The 13,654-nt window shown below is 40.0% G+C and overlaps 1 protein-coding gene across 3 annotated transcripts in view; it reads right to left on the reverse strand.

Moving 5' to 3' along the window:
- LOC111247040 (uncharacterized) overlaps nucleotides 1–13,654 on the reverse strand; it is a 138,426-nt gene that overhangs the window by 102,284 nt on the left and 22,488 nt on the right. For 2 of the 3 annotated variants that reach the window (XM_022797567.2, XM_086984914.1), the window contains exon 2: nucleotides 8,615–8,779. In XM_022797567.2, the coding sequence (XP_022653302.2) occupies nucleotides 8,615–8,779 (165 nt within the window). Of the gene's footprint in view, nucleotides 1–1,374; nucleotides 2,659–8,614; nucleotides 8,780–13,654 lie in introns of those variants that run through there. The other variant, XM_086984915.1, reaches the window with a different exon arrangement.

Consider the following 13,654-nt stretch of genomic DNA (forward strand, 5'->3'; position numbering starts at 1 on the left):
TACAGGTAAAGGCGTTGTACTCGTGTCTTATGCTATCGATGGCGACAGCGAAATGAGGCGCTGGATAAACCAGCCAGTTCGAGTCGAAAGATGGTGCTCTTGCTTTCACCCATTTCTGACCTTTATGATTACGTCAAGTATAAGATAAAAGCTCGAAGAGGTTGCGGTCGATGTCAGTTCGGTACCATTACAATTACGATAGGTTGAGGGAGCTCTGTTCGAAGCAAAAAGTGATTTAAAGTGAATGCTAAGATTCTCGAGACCGCAATAGGCGTCACGGGCGGTACCGCTTTCAAAGGGATCGTCATCAACCGAAGCGATTAGAGACTTATGAGAGAGAAATCCGGAAAATGTATTCTTGTTTCCATATACGATCCTAATGCAGAGACTGCACACTGCTTCACGTCCATTTTTCGGAAGCCTGCAAACTTCATGACAACATAAAAAAAAGTAGTTTATCTCGAGGTGAGTTTCGAGTTCAGGCTGCCGGAATCCTCGCTTTAATTAAACATGATCGTTCGTTCACGACACACTGAAGATCATTAGAAACAAGCGACTGTTGCTTAAATACAATATTTTAGAATATAACCTAGTTCTTGCCAGCATCAAAGTACACGCGTACTTTGAATGGCGCAATTTTTTTCATTCTGTACGAGCTGTGTTGGCAATTCGGCAAACCTAAGTATTTTCGCAGTATTGAGAATCCTCGTTAAAACGCTGCATTAATTTTTTGTTTGGTTATATACGATACGGTATCATCGATTCAACGGTAATATGTAGGGCACGCTTTGCTGATGTCATTCCACGTGTTCGCTTATTTCTTTACTGATGCGTTCTATAGACAATGCTTTTACTAGAGGATTTGTTAACGGTGCGCCCACTTTTCTGGCCGGAACTACCAGGTTGGCCACTATGAGTGCTTAGATGCGTGACCATTACTGCTTTGGAATACTGGCGTTTGTTTCTTCCAAGTAGTACTCAATGGAGCTGAGCCGTACTCCTGTCACAAGGGTCACTCTCTAAGGCCGAACTCAGTCCCCCTTATTAATCGCCTTTGAGACCTTTCGCACTCCTATAGTGAGCAAGACTTTGCTAATACCTTGATGTCATGTTCGCCGTATTTGATGCCGACCATTTCGTATCATAGCTAAGCACGTTTGACAATTATTCCACTCACGTTTCCATATGATGTCAATTCATTTGTTTAGGGCTGTACGTGTGTGAGCGTGTATACGCATATGTTGGACCCTATAAATACAACATAAACAAGATCTATGGCGAATGATGTTGTATTAAGAAGACTGTGTATCCTACTATTCGCCATTTCATATATTTTGTTGCTGAAATCCTTATTGCCATAACATTAGCTCTAACCTCGAGACGTTGTTGAGCCGGATATCGCGACTATATCGCTCACACCGAGATTTTTAAGAGCCGCATTAAACAATGAGTTCATCGTTTTGCTTACGCTATAGTCGGTCGTCGTAACGAACAATTCAGACTCGACGCCAACAAGCACTGGCCACCGGACACAGACACAGAACTCCGATAGTTCTCCTTCGATGGGTTCGTCTTGCGGTAATAAGAAATGGCACGATAAGTTTTCACCCCCTGATCACTCACTGGTTCACTGATTCCTCTCGCATGCAATTTCTTAGCATTCTAAGCTCCAACTAATCCAATACGTACACTAACGGCAAAGCGTCTTCTTCAGCGACCACTTCTACACTGTTCGCAGTAGAAAAACAGCGCATCCAAAACGTATCTCTAGCGTATAGGGCACGTTGAGACGGTGATCCAGATCGTACTACTTGCTGCGCTACGATGTATAACACCGTGTCTTAAAGTCGTATTGCTGGAACAGTGGCCCAGACCAGATGGCGATCTGCGTTCGCTTCACTAAGTGGCTTATTAGTTGGTTGAGCCTAGTGCGTGTGTTCGACGGCCACAATGGAGCCAAATTTTCGCTCACCCCGTCAGTAGTTCGCGCTATAGGTCCACGGTTGCAATGTTTTCGAATGGCAGGACAGCACACGGTCGTATACACGGCCCCACATTGCAGGTGTGTTTGCCTTCCTTATTGGAGAGGGCCTGATCTGAGGGGGAGAGGTGTGAGCCAGCAGTTCATAGTCATCACCACATCCACATTACTATACACATTGGCGCGAAGTTATGTTGTAGGCTGAGGGAAAGAGAGCCTGCCAACCTTCCTATGGCCCTCACCCCTCGTAAGCTGCCTTTGGCTACCCCTGGCTCTCGCAGCTCCTGAGCAGGCTCCGAGTGCTGCTACACCGTCAAATCTACAGTGTGTACCTGAACTTCGCAAGGCGTTTCACAGGGCTTTGCAGTGGCAGTCGAATAGTCAGTCAAGGAGAAAACCAGACTTCGGTTGCATACAGTGACCTCGCTTGGAGACAACCTGACGGGAAGGCGAAAAAATGAGCACGAAAAATGAAGGAACTTCTGCTAAGTATCATCTTGCGCAGTAGCAGTGGTTCGCAGTAACTCAGTTTTCATGCGCAATCCATTTTTGATTCCAAGTTCGCCTGTCTAACTAAAATCGTTTTTATCTGAATCGTCATTCTGAGCAGACAAATGGCGGCATAGACCGAAGAAAAGAATCGCCGGCAGTGCAAGCGTCAAATAACAATGGCGCGCGCTCGAACTGAATACTCATCTTGTTTCCTCTCCCGCGGCTCATCTAGCCCTCCTCAAAATCCCCATTTTTCCCAAAACAGGATTAGAGGGCAAGGGTGATGACGTCATGCGACAGTGTCTATACATAGAATGTGTGTATGTCGATGTTCCGATGCGTAAAGGATCTCGGTAAGGGTGGTCGGGTGCTGAGTCGTCGGTGGCTAACTCTGCGTTCGAGAGCAGTATGTCCGTCCGCAGAGCTGAGTCGCTATTGAGCTTGAATGAATGAGGCTAGAATGCTTCGAGGAGGCGGGCGGAAGAGGTGGATGACGACGATGAAGAGAAAGAAGTGGATGATGCCCTTCTTCGGCTCGAGGATCTTTTTAGGCCAAGGTATTCCTAGGTTAGCAAGAGATCAGTGAGCCAACCAATTAAAAATGCAACTCGAAAACTACAGAAGCTGATACTTTTAGGGTAACGATTTAAAATAAATCGCTTAAATGCTTAGCTGGTTTAACTTTAAGTTATACTTAAGCTAAACAGATTTTAGGACGGCTTCCTAAAAACACCCGTCCAGGAACAGAAATTATACCGGCTGATTCTCACTGATAAGACGTACATCTATATAGCGAGTAACCTTGTGCTTATGTCACACAAAATATGGCAGCCTTGCGCTAATGCATTACTTACACATAATATATTAGGACAAAGGTAGACCTCCAGAAAGGCTGGGATGTATACACCTCGCAAATGGCCGGCAGTAAAATGAATTATGCTTTACTCACACAAATGTTATATAAGTAAGCATTTACCTGTCGTAATGAATACTTTTTTCCCATTAAGCTGGAATGTTTGCCTATCGAGCGCGCCTATCGACCGCAACAGTCATGGTCATCATTGGTTCTATATTTGCCACCAAGGAAATACCACGTTGAGAAGCGTGCTTATCCTTAATATTGCGTTATAATAAAGAATCATTCAAAAAGCGCGAATTTGTGTACGGGTCAGAAGAACAGAAAACCTTCAGCCAAGCTCATCAAAAGAGCTCGAGTAGACACACCGGTCTATGTAAGTATCTGACTTTAGATATAAATGATATAAATATGGCTTTTAACTATAGGCTAAGGAGGCGGTTAGCTCTCTTGGGCAAAAATTCACATTAACTCTTTGTTGCCATCGAATGCCCGTACAACATCGTGCTTCAAGCAGAAGATGCTGAACCTTAGAAGACAAAGAGTTTCTATTGGACGCTGCTGCTGGCCCTAATTGATAATGCTGTTCGGATCTTTACTAACGGTCCCTCGTAAACCTTATTTTAAAAATGGCCAGCCGTTCATTTCAAATTAATAGACGTCGTTTACACAAAGCTCATTGTGATCCGATACAACTGTGATTTCGGTGGACTCGAAATGGGAAGCGATATCGTTTCAATCAGAATCTTAGTTGTTGATACTGTTGCTATAGCGTGCATGTATCATAAAGCCACTTTCGAAAGTCGTCAGGGGAATCGTCGACGAACTTCTCAATATGCCCTATTAACGGGGAAAACAATTTTCGCCAAATCTTGGCTAGTCCGTACTGATAGGCGAACGGCTGCGAGACGCAACCGCAACGCAAGACGGAGAAAAAGTGCTGTAATTACGCGTGAATAATCAACAAATATTCAGTTCGGTCCTTTGCGCTTCGTTTGAGGAACTAACAAAAGCTGACGTTTTAGATATGGAAGTTTACAACGCATCAAAGGTAGGAAGCTAGATCAGTGATCGATAAAACAGGCTCACGTCCGTTCTTGAGCAAAATTTTTATTAACGAGCAGATGATTATAATGTCAAAAATGAAATTGTCTATGTGCTACGTAGGTGAATGTCTCTTAAATCAGGCATACCTCGCTTGAACTATTTACCAGTGTTGCAAATTTCCACAGGTCGCAACGAGTACGTCTAGGAAAGAGACATTTAAAAATGGGGACATAGTTCAAGATCGTTTGACTCACCCTTCCTGCTTTTAATATGGTCTCCCTCTGTTTATACGTTCGCTTCCGCTAGACCTACGCATTCAGTTAAACGGCCTGATGTAACTGCCGGAAGTAACCAAGTACAAAACATCAGCACCGTTTTCAGACGACGCACAGAAGAGATTCGCAGCGCATTGTCAATGATCTAAGAACGCAGTTTGTACTAGCGAAATTTCTATATTAAGTATAAAAAAAAATCGAATTGAAAATTCGGTTATAATTACCTAGCAGGTCATAGTCACTCGAACGAACACCCGTACGTTTACAAACAAACAGAATCTTGATTAGAAAGCCCTCCTCTTGTCCTTTCCGGAACGTTATCATGTCCGCACGTATCCCATTGGGAAACTGTGTTCCTGCTGTATAAATGAACAAAGACAAATTTAATAATGTGTGTTTAACAGAAGCTTGGTGACAGCTGGAACATTCTACCGCGCAACCGTTGTCCAGACATTTGAGATAATTCGATATCTCTCGATATTCGTTTCAACAACTTTACGCAGAATTCTTCACTTCTATTTGAATTTCTGCATTTTTTATTTGGGTGAAAGTACGTACAGGCACTGCGTCGAGTGTATTGGAGTAGTTGTATGTTAAAAGGGTCAATTAAAAACTCGTAGTTACACGCCGACCTTCAGAAACTAAATATTTTCAGCCTATTCCCTACAGTGGCTAACATCCTTAGATAACGTGCCAGTTGAAAATGTTTAAAAGACCGAAGACGCTTTTGTAAATCGTATCAGTTATTGTTAAAACACTGAGACCTTTCTAGCGAGTAAGCTGCTTCGATTGAGTGCGATTCTGCGCCATTAAATAGCCTGAGATTTTCTGTGTTTGACAAAAGCAGCCTTTCCTTCTTGAGTAAATTATTCCTTTTTCTCTAAGTTTTAGCTTTCACAAGTTACGCATGTGATTCGGAAGACAATAAACATGCGTCATGGATAAGTTAACGCTCGTTTGGCGCTCGTGAATCGACAGGAAAGCTACGAACAAGCGGCAAAATGCTAAGTGTTCAAAAGCATGCAGGGATACCCACCACTTTTCTTTGGTTTCCATAATGGTTTATTTTTATCGCAATTTAACTGGCTTTTATGCAGTCCTTAGTGAAATCGAATTTGGCCACTAGCTTTTAATAACATCTGCGAAGCATTCTGCTTTGAACGTTTGTTATTAAACCGACCTGCAAACTTCCCCTGCACTGGTCGTGCTATTGAGCACATTTCGTTTTTTTTGTCCTGAGATAAAAGGTCAATTATATTTGCAATAGGCATTATGTAGATTAGCGGTTTACTATTTACCAATATCTATACTTCAAGCGTTTTTTTCACAATAGACTTTGAGCGTAGTTTGTCATGCAGTACGCATTGCGCACACTTCTATGTGCAAAAAGGTTTTCACGTTGATGATATTTCAGCGCGACGTCCACTTTGGTGTTTCTGAATTTTGTTCTCTCTGGTATTTCTTTTTAAAAGGGCAAGATAAGAAACAAGTCGCTGGCATCAGTTTACGATTAACCGAACTAACTTTACTCTCTACGGAGAAAGACAAGCTTTGTCCTCTGGGAACAAACGTATTTGCCCGATGGGTTTCACCTTTTGGGCTGGCCTTCTAAGGAAAAAATGCTAGCGGTGGACGAAGTCAGCCCAATCTGTGCCTTCTGAAAGGTCGTTTGAGTACAGCAAGCTTGCGGATCTTGGCTTTTGGGAATATAGATCGGTTAAAAAATATCAAAAAGCACTGATAATAATATGTTGCGTCAGCTAGACTTGGCTCAAGTTGAAGTAACGTAATGAGTAACTTCATCTTATGAGTTAACGAATTTTATCGTTGTGAAAAGCCATTGTGTTAGCACTAAGATAAACGTACATGTCAGATGCCACCAGTTGCATAAGTAGTTCCTGTATGACTAACTGAATGACCCAATTTTAAAGTAACTAAACTCGATGCTTTCCTAAATGCAGATGTATTTTTTCGGTCGAAAATCTGAAACACCGAATTCATGCTCCTGTTGTAATATCTTCTCAAAGATAGTTATTTTTCAAAGCATATAGGGTATTCAATTGAATCCGATTTTTATATAGCGCAACACGCGATCTATACAAAATGTTTAGCTATACGAAATGGACGGATTAAACTCGCTGTAGGCATTACGATATCACAGTTGTTTAGATCGAACATAGCATTGTGCAATAAATAAATATCACACTAATAATGAACTTCATTTTGTGTGAAATAGAGCTATTTTTCTTCATTCGTTGAAAAAGTCATTTAAATTTGTTGACTACGGTTTCAACCAAAATATACGAAATTAACGTCGGGGGAAGCGATGTGCGTAGAACAAACGGATCAGCAAATATTTCCCATTTCTGATAAACATCCTATATATGGGGCTTTTCATCTGATATGGTCAGTGCAGGTAATACAACTATGCTGCTTTATTTGTGTCCGAGCGAAGGAAAAAGTCTGACGGTGAACCTCTGAACGCTCGAGATCAGTTTCAGGAACTAGGCTAGTTCCGCGTACGATGTGGTAGTATCCTTGGACTCTACTCAGTTAATTTCCTGATCTCTTTGCCAAACTTGGAGCATAGCACATACGAGACATAAAAGTTAACGAGTTAAAGGTATCACCGCATCGGTGTGGGCGCGTTTGTACTTAGTATGACAAATCTAACAAAAGAACGCATTAAAATTCAAGGCCCAAAAGCCAACGAATGAATTTTTAAATCTCGATCAGAGTCCCAGTTGATTTCGCTTGTTACTTATGTTACCCTTAATCATTCTGATATAACGATCACATTTTAATGCCTTCGTCTGTTTCCAGCTTTAGGAGGGTTACACAAAATGAAGTTATTGTTTTGTACGCAGAATGATACGATAGGTGCATTACCGTCGTACGTAATAATAATATATCTGTCACAAATCTGTATTTCTACCTGTCTATGTCTATTAAATTTAAATTAATGGTCAATAGCAATATGCAGATCTTGTCGAACCTAGACCTAGGGGTTCCTTATTAGGGAAGGGACTGTATTGTTTTTAATCGTTCCGGCAGACGTTGTTCCGGCTCAGCCGGTTCCAACAAACCGTTACATGCGGGTCGCTCATAGGCTGAAGGTCATGTAAAAATAATTTGAAGAAAATACCAAAGGATGTTTTTTGCATATTTTTTAAATATATAGAGTGCAGAAGTACGATTCGCTCTAAAATCTGTCGTTGCCTTTGATCAAGTACAGCACCTATTGAATGACTATTCCTGGTGCTCGTTTTATAGGAAACATTTTTAAAGTGTCATCCGTATGAACTCCATATGAGGACTTGGTACTTTATTTGAAAACACAGTTTGAAGCGATAGATTTGCTTAGATTCAATTCTGGTCGTGCGATGTAAAGCTTATCTGGAGCACCCGCAAGGAAATCAGCTGAACATATTCAGGTGGGGCATCTATGTGAAAAGATTGTGGAGAAAACGAAGAATAGGAGTTATTGCAGAAGGGTAATACTCTATTGATAAATCATTCAACCTAAATGTATAATTATCTACGCACGTATATATTTGGCTGTCAGATGATTAAACTCTCGATAGTGAATCGTTTAGCATTACCTGCATTGCCTACCACCGATACGCGTATATAGAGCACAGATAATGGCGTACCTGAATACACTGTTAGGAGTGCAGTAATCACACTTTGACACTGACAGATTAGATTAATGGTAGAAAAATAAAAAGGACGGATTTAAATGGTGCGAAAGAGTGCGTCTATTTTCTAAATAATTGGCACGTCTCATAACAGCATAGCCTTAGCGACGTTTCGAAAATCTCGCGGCAAATATACGACCACTCACTGAATTTCCTTTATACTCGCATGTGTATACACATTTAGCACAAAAATTGCATAGGCGACTTATGCCAAACAATAGATACATGACAAAAGAGAATAAAATAGAAAACAGTGATTACTGACTTCGTTTCGGAGAGGCGGCCTGAAGTATTGTCGTAACAAATTGAAAATGTTGAGCTTGTCGGTGCCGTAGCCTTTCCCTTAGTCGCAAAAGCTGTATCAACTGACCGTTTAGTTTCTGAATGGCCTCTACCTGACCGCGGACATGGCGATTGAGTTCGGCTAACGCTGAAAAGTAGACATCAACAAATACGATAGGCACTTTAGAGAATAAAAAGACAAAACTATACTCTGTCGTGTATACAATTTAACTTACACAACACACATCTTAAAAAATGGATTCCATGCTCGTGTCAGGAATCATCCTTCAATATTTTAGGAGGTGATGTTCCTATGTGACGATGCCTACTTAAAAGCCTTACAAAACATGCACCTAGACTGATAATCAGTAACCGGAACTGACTCTGGTAACTCATACCAAATAATTATTCGTTTTACTGATCTGAGTATAGACGAAATCAAAGAACAATGCAAAATAACGCACGAGGTCTCCTATTTTATATTTGAATTATGACATTTGTATGCAGTACCGATAGCATCTGTCGCTGGTCGGTTTAGCAACTCGCGTTCTGATAGGTGAACACTGAATATCTGAATAAGACATGATGTCCTCTATTGCTGCTCCTAGATACGCAGCTTCTATTTTTTTTAGCTATAGATCCAGCGGTAGTCTGTACACAATCGGCGTAGTAATGAATAGTGCTACACGGGGTCAAATCGTATAACGACGTCCAGCTGTTACTGCTCATAAACTTGTCTATCTATTTCGCCCGTATGCTATATACATACCTAATGCTATCTACCTTTGCCTTTTTGCTGCTAGCAGTCTAACCAAAAGTGCTTGGCCTGAACTCAGGTCCCGAATTCAAGTTCGCTATAGTTTTCCTCTCAATTTGTCTTACTACTCAGTTGCAGTTCCGCTTGCTAATCTATCCATCATTCTGTTTTGGTAAACCATTTTAGCGTTCATGTCACTTCACTACGTTTTTGTCGCATCCCTAGATTAACAATCCCGTTATGTTGACTTGACTGTCTGGTTACTATGTACTAAATATTCCAGTTTACATAATATAATAGCTCCGCAAAAAGTATAAATTTGATTGGGACATAGCAACGTTAAACAGTTATTCCATATCGCATCAGTGTGACAATTGCGACGTTTTCCGATTGTAATTAAATTGTTGCTGTAACTACCACCGGCTTTTGCAGTTATCTTACTATTTAAGCGCAACTTTGAAAATCCCGCCTAAATAATGGGCCGCTGTAGAAATCAGGCGAACAATTTCGAAAATGCTCATATTTTTAGAAACTAATTCAAACGTTCCCGAAAAAAGAACAGCGGTATATCGGATTCGATTGCTAAAAATGTGGAGTTTTGTTATAGATTTTCTCTCGTGGGCTTATATTGTGTTTTGTAAGTTCTCAATGGTTGTTAATTAATTAATCATGTTCCCTCCTGCTCATATTAGAGTTAACGGGGAAGTTTTTTTTAAAATTTAAAATCAATTCTCAAAAACGCTGTTTTCTCCACGGTGTCTCTTCATCAGGCCATCATGGGAATACGCTGAAACAAGAAAGACAACAGAGTCATTCTCGGGATAGTCAGCGTATACATGACACGTTCGCGTTCGAATTACTAATTGTTGAACTTTATTACTGATTGCTTCTATACATTCGTGCATATAATGACGAAAAGACAAGGTCGTAACTTCAAAAAGCTTGGGCTAATTGTAATGCAACAAAAAATACATTGATACTACTTAGCTTTTTTTATATGCGTTCACTCCCATAACGTGATTCTGAGCTGTTACCTATCGTTAGCATTTGCGTTAGCATTGAGAAACACGTAAAGAAAAATACACGCACTGATCCATCTCGAACATGAGCTACGGTTACAGTCGGTCATAGATATTAAAAATAACATTACATAATATGTTATGCGATAAGGTTATCTGTTGTTGGGTAACACTTAATTGGTCTCGCGCTGCTGCTCCTAGTTTTCAAAATGGCGGCTTAGCTTGAACGTTAAGAGGCTTAAATCAGTAACCTCAGGCCATTACCATTCACGGGTTTAGCTGTTCTAGCCACGGCATATTCGATAGAATTTCGTTGAATTTTGTACTATTATTCAAGCACATGTTACCAACACAATTATACTGTGATTCAATGCGCTCGTTCTATCTGGGATACATGTAGTCAAAAACATTTACCTATTAACATAGTGATATCTGTAATTGAATATTCAGGGAAACATTACCTAGAATAATTATTTGTTTTTTTTTTTACCTAATTACACCCGCTGTGTACTATATATATTATTGGCGGGGTTGAAACAGAACTACAAGTATCTGAAGCAATATTATCACAGTGTTCTCAATGTCAATTCCGTACGAGTTTAGGTGGATACACAAACAGGCCAAAAACGCTGGCAGAATTTTTTCCGCCCATACTTCCAGTCCTGTATGGCTATAGCATATAGTGTCTATCTGCGAAAAATGCGAGTTTCCGCTTCGTGCCGTGACCTGGCAAATCCTCTGAACAGTAACATTTCACTTTGTAATACTGTAAAGACGACAGATAACGTCACCGCCTTGTTGTCATTTGCGTATTCTTGTTCAGTATATATGCTATAACCGGCTCCATCTGCAAAGGACAATGTGTGCCGGCAGGTCTACTTGTGCGTCTACTGTGTGTTGATCTGACACGGAAAGCCTGTCCTACAATTAGTTTAGGTTTTGGCAAACTGAGTCAATTGCTAACGGCTCATATCTGTGGGTCAGCTACGAAAAAACAAGGTTGTACTGGGAGCGTTCTTTCGATATTTTACAAACGAGAAGCATTACCCTAATGAAATTTGAATATTGGGTCTGCTATTATTGGTGAATATGGAGCCCAAACATTGCAAAGTCCATAAATGGAAAAAAGTGGTAAATGGGACATGGCAGTGGAATTAATGGCTTACTGGAATGGAATGGTTTGGAATCTAAAGCAATAGTTGAAAACAGTCAGCGTTAACTTCTTTCTGCGTATTATTCCACTGTTGTGATATCCTCCACGTACCTTTTTCAATCAGAAACTTGTGGCAATTTTGAGCAGATTTGTAAGTTTGCGGCTAAACTTTAAATCTAGAAATCAGCTCACCTGAAGCAACTTAAATGGTCGCTATAAGAGCTGAATCTCGTAGGATCTACGCAATGTTCAATATGAAAATATTTTCCGACTCATGGCAAAATAAAGTAAAATTTTTCTAGCTAACGTTGATGCCGCAACGTGTCATTTAGGCTATACTTGCTCTTCAATGAAGTACGAAGGCAGCATGTGGTGAATATTTGGTTATAACAAAAATGTTATCGCAGCAGAACTTCATTAATTACACTACACGAAAACTTTTTGTACTGTCTCAATTTGCAGCGGGTCTAACATTCGCTTATTTCTATTAACTAACGCTTAATTCTTAAGGAAAGCAAATTCTCGAAAAAACAAAGGGACATGAATTAGTATAGCAATTGGCTGTGATATAATGGCAAAGCGGATTTTAGAAATCCACTTCGCATCCAAAGAAAATCGGAATGAACAGCGAAAGCTTTAAATGAAAAGGAAACCCTTAGCTGCGTCTACAGATGCGTCTGGAAGCATGTCAGTCCTATAGATTCGTATGTACTTCCGCCGCCTACTTAAGCGGAAGACTGATTTCAAGAATATAATATTTAGTAAATTGTTACACCAAAAACATACAGAACTTATTTTTCTCGAAAACATACGGAAGCACTCTCATTACGAATATTTAATATAACTTTTGGACAACGAATCAGCGACCAAGTTACATGCTTCAACAAGCGCCTAGATAATAAACCGTTTCTATTCTTATAGCGGTTGTGTATATATACAAGTGTTTTTAAGCGTAGTTCCGATAAATAACAAAAGTTCGAATTAACTTTTGGATAATTTCAATTTGTAGATACGACAGGTTAAATATGCGCTCAAGTACGTTTGCATCATTCTGCGTAAAGGCTGCGTCAATATGCAACTTCTATATGAGGGAACTGCGAAAAAATGTGACACCGATTTGCGATTCTTTTAGTAGCTTTAGCCGGTCGTGTAACATCGTCTTTATATCCGATTCTCCAGACGTATATGTTTATATATTTGTGTAAGCCTTCATGACCCGCTTCTTGTAAGTTAAACAAAATTTGTACTTTGATAGAAATGCCATTTCACGCCAACGTACTTAACTTAGTTGCCCAGCTCTAACAAGGTTATTAGTAAAGATTGAGAACTGGCATAGATTTTTGCGGACCGCGAAAACTGCATAGTATTTGACAAAATGCATTTAGTTGCGGGTGTTAACAATACAACTTCTATATATATATATATATATATAGATATATATATATAGAAGTTGATGACCTATTACTGCAACTACATTCTATAATAAAAATCTACATAAACCATTTACCGATACCATCGTATTCGCTTTAGGCACCTGATTGTTTTTCTTAGAAAAATGTCAATTGAGAAACAAATGTCTAAGACCTAGAATAGAGTTTTTGTCAGATACCTATTGCTGATTCCATTACGAAGAACTTTTTACCGTCAATAAGGTCGCGCCCAGAGCGACATTATATTACGCCTTATATATGGCTATACGGAAGCCTTTTTATGAGAAATTTGAGAGTATTTCCCAAGGCCATAACCCGCTGATTCTTGTAGCTACGGCACAATCATCTCTTAACTCACATACTGGTCACGGGAAGCTCAAGCTCTATCGAAAGCTCGTACTCCACGCTTTTATATGCAGTTGGCAGTGTGGATTCCCCTTTTTCTTCTCGAGTCCCTTATTCGGCTGAACAAAAAAGAACTTTATATAACACAAGACGACCTTTGATTTTAAATAAAATCAGAATTTTACTGAAGTTATTTACTGCATTTCGTGTGCTGCGTTTTGGGTTCTAGCTACTAATCATCATCTTTTGCATCCATTTGCTCAGGTATTATGCGAGTGTATAAGACTTATAAGATATTTTTTAATATAATATATATATA

The sequence above is a fragment of the Varroa destructor genome, unplaced genomic scaffold (assembly GCF_002443255.2).
Source record: "Varroa destructor unplaced genomic scaffold, Vdes_3.0 BEIS01000003.1, whole genome shotgun sequence".
NCBI lineage: Eukaryota > Metazoa > Arthropoda > Arachnida > Mesostigmata > Varroidae > Varroa > Varroa destructor.